The sequence below is a fragment of the Pholcus phalangioides genome, unplaced genomic scaffold (genome assembly GCF_987345545.1).
Source record: "Pholcus phalangioides strain wild (caught in Gottingen) unplaced genomic scaffold, Ppha-v1.0 ptg000027l_1, whole genome shotgun sequence".
NCBI lineage: Eukaryota > Metazoa > Arthropoda > Arachnida > Araneae > Pholcidae > Pholcus > Pholcus phalangioides.
Genome location: NW_028301617.1, coordinates 5,576,255 through 5,586,489, shown reverse-complemented (window position 1 = coordinate 5,586,489; position 10,235 = coordinate 5,576,255). Strand labels below are relative to the sequence as shown.

The 10,235-nt window shown below is 40.4% G+C and overlaps 1 protein-coding gene across 1 annotated transcript; it reads left to right on the top strand.

Moving 5' to 3' along the window:
- The first annotated feature begins 1,086 nt into the window (after nt 1-1,086).
- Nucleotides 1,087-7,725, top strand: LOC149068247 (uncharacterized). The gene is made up of 2 exons (XM_089251457.1): nt 1,087-1,195; nt 5,412-7,725. Exon 2 carries the CDS (start codon nt 6,119-6,121, stop codon nt 7,196-7,198), a length of 1,080 nt encoding a protein of 359 aa, XP_089107583.1. The 5' UTR covers nt 1,087-1,195; nt 5,412-6,118; the 3' UTR covers nt 7,199-7,725.
- Nucleotides 7,726-10,235: the final 2,510 nt, after the last annotated feature.

Genomic DNA, 10,235 nt, shown 5'->3' with positions numbered 1-10,235 from the left:
GTAACATCCCCCCCTATTGATAAATGCCCTACAGAGCCACTTTAGTGATCTCTAAATGTTTCGCGGATCCAAGTGATCTGGAAATGTGTCCGGGCCGCTAAAGTGCTCTGGAAATGTGTACGGGCCGCTAAAGTGCTCTGGAACTGTGCCACGATATCACTCAATTGATACGTAATTATATGCCGCGGGCCACTTAAATAATCTGAGAATGTGCCGCGTTTAACTTGAGTGATGTAGAGCCACACTGGGGGGCCACTTAAGTGCTCCAAAACTACGTCACGTGTCACTCTGTCTCCCGGGTCATTTAAATGATCTGAAAATGTGCCACGGGCCGCTTAAATGTTCTGGAATTGTACCACGGGACACTTAACCGATCTGTGAATGTGCCGCTTCGTTCATTTTTACAAAATTAGGTTTGAGGAGAGCAGGCCGCATCAAATAGCCCCCAGGGCCATATTTGATCCACGGGCCTTTCTCTTTCTGCAATTTATCATTACATGGCTTAGAGGGTGGGTCGCAATGAATTTATTAAAGATAAATTTTGAGTTCGTAGCCTTCAAATAATATTGAAATTAACAGAAATGGATTATAATAACATATAAAGGTATTGTCTTCCGAAATTTCAAACTTAAAAAATAGTTTTTTGCATTAAAAAAACGAATTTTTGATCGTGGGGCCCCCCCCGTCCCTGTGTACGTCTCTGATCCCACCAATATGCGCTAGGATTCAGAGGGGCAGAGCCGATGACGAAATTTTGCTGACAAGGGGGGGAGGGGGTCAAAAATGGCTAAAAATTTGCTTACGTAATACATGAACGGCCCCTCATAACCAACACATCGTTGTTCTCCCTCCTGCTATTTTTTTAACGAACAGACATTACTTGGGGCAGCAAAAGAAAAAAAAAAAAACAGTTTCACGTTCAAAGATGGAGGACGACGAATCCGCCACCCTTTCTAGGTGCCTTGTCTGAAAGGGAAAAATATCGATGACGTCACGTCACGTGATAAAATTTGAAGGGTTGAAGGGTGCAGGCATTGTTTTTTTTTCCCAGTTAATAATTTCTGATCATTTCAGAGCTGAGGCAGACGTCGCTCGGTGAATACGTATCTTTTTATCGTGATATCGTTACTGTTTCCTGCTTATCGATTCACGCGTTCCTTGCGATTTTGATTGTGGGAAGAATGATAAGATGTAGGTAAGCTATGCGTTTATGATTATGTGCTGAAACATAAACGATGTTTGTTTGTTTTGGTAAGTCATGATACACGATTCTGTCCATGTGTAGAAAGTGCTAATTATTATGATGAAGCTCCCAAGTTCTTATCCCTTTAATTGCTAATTATCTGAAAAAAAAATTGTTATTATGAGAAACTCTTATCTAGCAGTAAGGTAAATAATGCAGACGTGCCGTAAAGGCTTGCGTACCCACCTCCCCTTGAAATGCTTGAAGATGTTGTAGGTTTCAGATGTTGTAGGTACCGAAACACATTCTTGTGAAAGCTCTTCTTCATCACTGCTGTCTGCAATCGATTGTTCTTTGTTTTCTTGTATCATACGAACGATATCATTGTCCGTTAACGGTTCCGAAGTGAAGACGTCATCGTCGGAGGAAAAAAAAATCGTCCACCGTCACTCCGTTGGGAACGGATGTTTCTTTTACGATATGTTCCCACAAAGCCTGCAAATCGGTGGGTGCACTTTCATCAGCGTTACTCAGTGTTTCACAGAACTCTGCTGCTATTAAATTTGCTTTCTTCCACCCATTACAAATTACTTTTTGAGTGATATCTTTCCAGTCTCCAGCTATCAAATCCATAGCTTGCTTGACGTTAGGCCTCACTTTATTATCAAGCTGGTGAATACATCTCAGCAGTTGCGTTCTTTGACCACATTAATTATGCATCGGTCAAGTGGTTGCAAAACAGACGTGCAGTCAGGAGGCATGTATTCGATGCGAATGCTCTCTAGCTTTGGAGGTTCATTGTGTGCCGGGCAGTTATAAGCCGGGCAGCATAAGGAGCAGGATCTTTCTATTTTTCCGTTTCATTTCCCCATCAAACTTAACTAGCCACTCATTAAAAATTCCTGTAGTCATCCACGCCCTTCGACTTGATCTGTAATCACAGGGCAGTGATTTCACGTTCTTCAGGCACCATGGATTTGCAGATTTGCCAATAACTAAAACTTTTCTTTTTTCAGTTCCGTTCATGTTGCAGCAAAACAAAGCAGTCAAGCGTTGCTTGGAGTTTTTGCCACCAATGCACTTGTTCTTTTCAAATGTCAAAGTTTTGTTAGGCAACAGTTGGAAAAAGATTCCGGCTTCGTCTGCGTTGAATACATCGGAAGGATCATATGACTTTATCACTTTCGCTATTTCCCCAGCTTTCCATTCATTCACATTTTTCATGTCAACTGAATTTGCTTCCCCGCAAATTTGCTTTGCTACCACACCATACCGTTCCTTGAAGCGATTCAGCCAGCCGACACTTGCTTGAAAGTTTTCGCATCCAAAAGCACGTGTGAATTCCAAAGCTTTTTCTCGTATTAGTGGACCGGTTATTGGCACATCTCGGGAACGAATGTCTTGAAACCAGGTAAAGACGGCTGCATCCTCATCTTGGAAATTCGAAAGTCTGATCTTCTTTCTATGGGACCCTATAACTGCTGTTTGAATTTGCAATTCCAATTTTGTCCGATTTTTCAGAAACGTTTAAAGAGTAGATGCAGATATGCCATATTTTGATGCCACGTTGTTTTTCTTTACACCAGCATCAACTTCAGAAATTATGTTAAGTTTTTCTTCAATTGAAAACTCTGTTTCCTTTTGAGGAATTTTTCACTCATTTCGAAACAGAAAAAATATCAAACATTCACCACTCGTAGCACTGATTTGATTTGCTTTTCACGCACTGTATTCGTTGAAATTTCTTCCCGCAACAACACAAGCCAAAGGAGAACAACTTTTTCCCCTACAGTATAGCACAAGCACCATTTACATCAGGAGGGGAAGCGGCAATAGGGAAAAAACGCAAAGGGTTATGGGAAATTGGCATGACAACATATCTTCTAAAGAAGATGGTTTTTCCCCTATAAGGGGGAAAAAGTTGCCGCACAGTACTATATTCACTCTTTTGATGACTATCCCACACTTGTTTTCGAGTTCGTTATAACGGATTTTTCATTTCGTAATACCGGAATCGCGCAATATATTGTTCCTATGTAAACTGATTTTCAGGATCGGAAAAGTTTTCGTTATAACGGTATTCGTTACAACAGGATCCGACTGTATATACTGGGAGTCGCAGTGAATTGAAATGGCCGCTGTGGTGGTCGAGTGGTCATAGTGACGGACTGTCATCGCGAGGGGCCCGGGTTCAAATCCCACCGTCGCCACAGTGGTGGTCGGCTGAAGCTGGTTTTCTGTGGTTCCCAACTTCAAGGTGCGAATGCAAGCCAATCTCCCCGTATTACCATTACACATAAAAAAAAGCTTCATATTAGGTTCACAGAGCTGCTATATAACATCTATACCTAGCTTTTATTAAATCTTTTTCAGAAAAAAATTTTGTTGTGAAATTTCAAAGGATAAAAAGTATTCGAATATTCTCTCTCATGAAGAGTGTCCCGAAATGATAGAGCCACCTAGATTTATTTATCACGCTGTCATGCAAATTTCCCCGCGTTTGCGCAGTGGGTCTTCGCTGTTAGACTAGAAGAGAAGGGGGGGGGGGAAAAAAACCACCAGATGTGACGACTTATCCGACGAGGATGATGTCGCCAAATTTCAGTTGGCGAGAAATTTGAATGGTCTGTATTAGTCGTATAGGCAATGAATGCGGTAACCTTGTTCCACGTTAAACAAAGGAGAAAATAAATAAACAGAAATAACAGAAATAAGCGTGGAGAAGAGATAATTGGATAAGAAACTATTAGTACACTGTCCGAGGATGATGTCACTCTCCGCTATCCATGCAAAGGTCTTTATCGCAAAGGTTTTATCTTCGCATCAGCCAGTTATAAAAAAAAAAAAAAACTTTGTGTTAATACAGGCTACAGGGCCTTGCTTTTTTTTTGTTTTTTGTTTTTGTTTGGTTTGTAGTTTGTTTACTTGTTCTCTTCCTCACTTGTATGTGCAGTATATAATGGAAGGATTACATTGTATGAGTGTGGGGGAATGCCGTGAGGAGGGGGGGGGGAAAGCTGAGACAACCGCCACCATCGTTATCAGTTGCTCGTTATCTCGTAGGGACATCACCGTCGTGGTGGTGGGGGAACACCTCTGTTTCATATGGTTATAGTAACTCTTTGCGATCAGGAAAAAAAGAGGTTGAAGAAATAAATGAATTTATTCCACTGGCGTTAATTACGTCCCTGATCGTAAAGGGGTTAATCTTCGAAAATGCTTTTAAATTCACAAGAAATACGTTGAATCAGCATTTAAAGGTATTTTTTTCAATATTTTAACTTTGTTTTACAATTTTCGATTATCTTACGCCGCATTTTCCTCCCTCCTGTATGAAGGGGAGGGGGGGAATCAGGATTTTTAAATTGCTTAGGTGGGGCATGGTGATAAAACGGGTTAGGAAACATTGGCTTAGAGCAGCTCCTCCTAGAGATAGAAGGCCTCTGCACTGTTTGCCACAAACGTCGTTCAGACTACCTAGCAAGTTTGCCACATTTCGAAACACAGTATCCTATTTCGTTTCTTCTTATTTTGGCGTAGAATCTTCGTGATTGGCTCACAAATACCGCATAGTGATTGGATGTGGGGCATAGAAATCGCCAATTCTTTTAGCCCGATCATTTTCTTTTCCTACAACGTTGATACTGGCACGAGCAGGGAATTTTTTTTCCCTGAATATTCTGAGGGAAAATGGACTACTTACTGACGCCACAAGCTGAGTGCGGAGGCCTATCTCTAGAAGGTGCTGCTTAGAGCCTCCTGATATCGTAGTTGGGCCTCGGACGTGCAGTAACATGTTTTGTTATACCAAATACGAAGGAAGCCAGCCTCAAAAAGGCGGATTAATGGACGGACTGGACGAGCCTCTGGCTGAATTATTGTAGTCCACTGTGTGTACTTGATACACAAACATGCACAACCTCAGACATAAATACAGTCAAATCCCGTTTTAACGAATACCGTTATAACGAAAATCTCGTTTCAACGAAAACTTTTCTAATCCCGCAGATAAGTTTACATAGGAACAATGCATCTACCTCGAATTCCTTCATAACGAAATTTCGTCATAACGAAGTGATTTCTCCGGTCTCTTGTAGCTCGTTATAACGGGATTCGACTGTATATGTACTGTTTAGGATCTAACGACTAACAATTGCAGACGATTAATCTATATGTATTGATGTGGTTTGCATGTACTATGTTTCATTGTGCTAATTCTGCTCCACAGGTGTTTCTGGCACAGATTGAGCCCAACTGATTAATTAGAAAGTGAAAAGAGAAGAAGAAGAAGATCTGAGACCAGCACTTTCATACGAGCTAAAAACTGCAAAAGTCGACATTTTTCCTATTACAGTTCTTTGGCCGCTACTTTTCAAATCTTCCGATTTGAATTTCATCGAATAAACTTTTAGTTTTAACTCATCCATCCGTAATGAATCCGTTCAAAAGTAAAGCGGAAAGATCACCGTTAACTGAAATAAATGACTCCACAAGCGTACACGCTGACAGCACCACTGAAACGAACGAGCAGGAGGGTTCGTATAAAATGCCTAAAAAACTTCCAAAGAAGCAGATACAAATCGTGAAATCGATGGAAGAAACTAGAGTTGAGACAGTAACATACGAATGTAATGTTTGCTTCAAAATATTCAAAAAATTGTCTCGTCTAAAATCGCATGAATACATTCATAGGGAATATGAGTGTGATTTTTGCTTTGAGATATTTTACCGACGCTATTTCTTAAGAAAACATAAAAAGATTCACAAAGCTGAAACATACAAGGAAAACGTTTTACAGGGACTACGTCCCTGTAAACGTCATCCCAAACACGTATCGTGAAATCGATCGAGAAAACTGGCGTTGAAACAACGTTATACGCATGTAATGTTTGCGACAAAAAATTCGAAAAATTTTATATCCGAGACAATCACGAAATGAGTCATAAACAAAGAAAAAAATATGAATGTAATGTTTGCTTCAAGAAATTCAATGGGTTCAATTGCTTGAAGATCCATTGGAAAGTTCACTATGTCGGAATATCTTTCATATGTGGCATTTGCAACCGCACATTTTCAAAAACCTCTCGTATGAAGAGACAAGAAAAAGTTCACTCTGGAGAGAAACTCTACGTGTGTGACGTTTGCAACCAATTTTCAAAACTGTATCATCCAAGAAGACGAGAAAAGTTTTACTCTACGGAAAAACCTTTCGAATGTATCAAATGCAACCAGATATTTTCGAATCCATTTGATCTAAAAGAACACAAAAAGATTCATTTTGGTGGCAGACCCTACAAATGCACCGTTTGTAACCACTCGTTTTCACGACAGTCTAGGCTGAGAAGACACAGGAGAATTCATATCGAACAGAAACCCTACGAATGTATCGTTTGCACCCGGCCGTTTTCACATATGTTTGATTTAATAAGGCACGTAAAAGTTCATACTGACCGGAAATCTAACGGACGTGGCGGTGGCATAAGCAATCGGGCATTTCCAGGAATGCGTCGGCCAAAGCTTCAAAGAACGGTTCTCACCGATCAAAATGATTACGAATGTGAGTTTTGCAATAAACGATTCACCACCGACAAGGACTTAATCCTCCACCAGGGGTTCCACTCAACGCAGACGTTCAAATGCGAGCACTGTGATAAATCATTCTCGGTGAAGAGTCTTTTACACAGACATGCAAGAAGTCACACCAATGAAAAACCTTACACCTGTCATATTTGCGATGTGAAATTTGCAGATCCGTCTTTCTTGAGGATTCACAAGAGAATTCACGCTAGTGAAAAGTCCTTCGAATGTGACGTTTGCGGTGAAGACTTCACACGACATGGTGAGTTGAGAAAACATAAAAGAGTTCACACAGAGAATATTCCGTTCGGCGGAGAAACCGTTGAGCAACTTAAAAAGACGAGAAAAATGCAGAAGTCTAATCCGGAGAAAAGTCAAACGATTGCCTCGGTTTCAGGAAAGAAATGTCCGGTTCCAGCGAACATAAGTAGGGGGTAAAAGGATCACTGTACTCAGTGGCGTCGGAGCCGGGGGTGCTGTGGGTGCTCGAGCACCCACGGTAATTTGTGGCACGGGTCTGAGCACCCCCAGAATTGATTGAGAAATCGTAATTTCCAATATAAAGCTCAAGACGAGCACCCACAGGTTCGAAACATTTCCGACGCCCCTGACTGTACAATAAGCAAACTAATAAGTTTATTTTTAAGAAAATGAAATCGTTCTGACTACTTACCTTGACGCCATTGTTGCATTATTCATTGTTCTTCAAGTGATAATTTTAATTGTGAAATCTTGAAAAACACAGCATTGCATATACTGAGCTGTATTTATTCATATACATAAAAATATCTGTATTTGTTTATGAATATATATTTTTTTCTATGTGCGTGAATACCAGTTAACCATTACAGTGGCAATGACGATGTATCTCGCCTAACTTGATGTTCTTTACTTCGGCAACTCCACCGAGTTATCTCGATAAACGATATTTTCCTGTCCTTATGAATATGCACTCTTGATACCAGTTTCAAAAATATTAATTTCAACTTTAACATTTGAACTTTGCTGTATAACCATCAATTCCGTTGAAGGAATTAAAAATTATTAAAATCTTCTTTCAATAAACATTATTACAAAATATTTCTGCATTTATTGTGAACCAGCAAAAACACTCGGCGTTTTCCGGGTTTTCCTTCAATTCCTGGGAGGATTGAAAACGTGACAGACCATTATAAAGGAATAAACTGTTATGCGTAATACTGGCAGCATAAAAAGAAGTGACAAATCATCGTAAAAGCATGTGCATGTTTGAAACGCATTGTTGGGGAATCACGATAACCAAAGTAAACGTTCCGAAAGTGACTGTTGGGGCCTATGAACCATTGTTGAACAACGGTTTTTTTGCCTCTTTCGAGCATTTGCCAGCTCTGATGAACCTTTAAAGTAGCCTACGGTTCAATCCGGATTCTGTTTGGTATATATGCTAAATTTGGCGACGATCAGCCTAAAATTGTATGTTAAAGAACAAACAAACATACATACATACACATTTATATATAAGATTATGTCATATTTGTAGTATTCTTAATGATATAAATAGCGTTTTCTTTTTAAATGTAAAAACAGTAATTATATGAAGGGAAAAGAAAATCACACATATTTCTCGTAAATCCTGCGAAATTGACGACGGACTTGCCGATATTAAAAACAGGAAGAAAGCTTACCAATGAAGGGAGTATAGTATTTTTATTAAAAGCAGTGGTTTCCAATCGGGATACCTGAACCTCCAAGGGTCCACGACCCCAGTGTCGAATCATAAAAAAAAACAAAGTTTTAATCAAATTAACTAGCAAAAGCACCGCCGCCACGTTGATATACTACAGACAGGGGTGGCTTAAACGAGGGTGCAAGGGGTGCAGTGCATCCGGGCGGCAGGTTTTAAGGGGTGGCAGACTAGATTTTAGTTAAGACCCCAAAATTTAACAAAGTAAAAATTCACGTGACATTACACTTTTGAGTCATACCTCGACAACGGAAAAGTTGGGAAAATAGACAGGGCCTTCGACCGTAAATACCAGAAACAAGAATGTAAGCTATCGGTGTGGCTCGAGACAGAATCTGTACTCGTGCGGGACTTATTTTTGCGCCTCCTGCCTATTCCCCTCATAGCTCCTACATCTTGCGTCAGGACCCCCTAGGCTGAAATCTTTCGCGGGACCCAAGCCAGATTTTCCGCTGGGCTCCTTCTATAGTTAATTTACAGCATGAAAAAAAAAAAAATTATAAAGATTTAGTCCCGGGGCCCCAAGATGGAGCTCTGTGAGCCCTACTCTTAGGGGGTTGTGCCCCTCCCTCACAACTGATCCAAAAATTTTGATAAAAACCAGGACAGCTAAAAAAACAGTAAAAACCAGAACTGTCTAGTAAACTACGGGACGTATGGTCATATAAGTTCTCTAAAAGTCAAAGGGAAGGGGGGGGGGGGAATTAAATATTTTAAGGAAATTAAATTCATGCTGATAAATGAAAAATTTTATAGATGGAGATCAAAATTAAAAGTTTGACAAACAAAACCAATGTCAAAAACGATCGAAAAAAAGACAATGACGTCATTTCAATTTTAAAGGAAAAAACTTTGGAAAATAACAACCACTACGAACTTCAGCTTCATCCTTTGTATATCTCCAACCAATGCAGCTTTGGTTCCAGCCGACGATGTTTATGGGATAGTTGCTGTCGTGGACAATTGTCCTAAAGCCCCCAGTAGGTATAGAGGACACTAATCATTCAAGTCAAGTCAAGCTGTCGTGGATTGTAAAGTGATCATTAAATGGTCATATTGGGTTAAATCTCATTAAGAGATTTAATTAGAATCTCTTCTTTCGTGGATTCACTAATTCCTTGGACGGATTCATTCGTGCTCAAGCCTAGGTCAGTAGATGCTTGTAGGGCTGTCTATGACCTCTAAGATTGGGGGAGGGGATTATAAATTTTTTTTTAAAGGTGGTCTCTCTCTCTGAGCTCAAGTTATTTCGGGGAATTATTATAGGATAGAAAATGCTCATCAATTCTTATTGTTTGATTCGCAGCTCAGGGGCGTGGACCCCGTTGGCCAGTAAGGATCTTGCTCTGTCTTGGTGCTCATCTCGATTCTGTAGCTAAAGCCGGGTTTTCCTAGGAATAGGTTCTTTTAGTGAACTGAACTGGATCAATTCGTGTTGGCAGAATCGCATTATACATAATCACGCTACGCGTTTGTGTTTTCCTAGTGTGGCGCATCAGATCAGGACGGCTATAGTATATAAGGCCTTGGCATCAGCTACTCTGTCGTCTGCATGCTCCGGTTTGAAGGGGAGGGAAAGAAAACACACAAGAGTGAAGAGAATATTGGCAAAACCGCAGCGCACAACGTATTTGATTCCTCCAGAAGCAGTCGGCCAATCACGCAAAAAATGTAAAGCGCTGTTGTGATGCATATTGCGCTCTGTAGGAAAACAGTCGTGCTGCTTTTCTTATTGGTGATTTTACGGTGTGC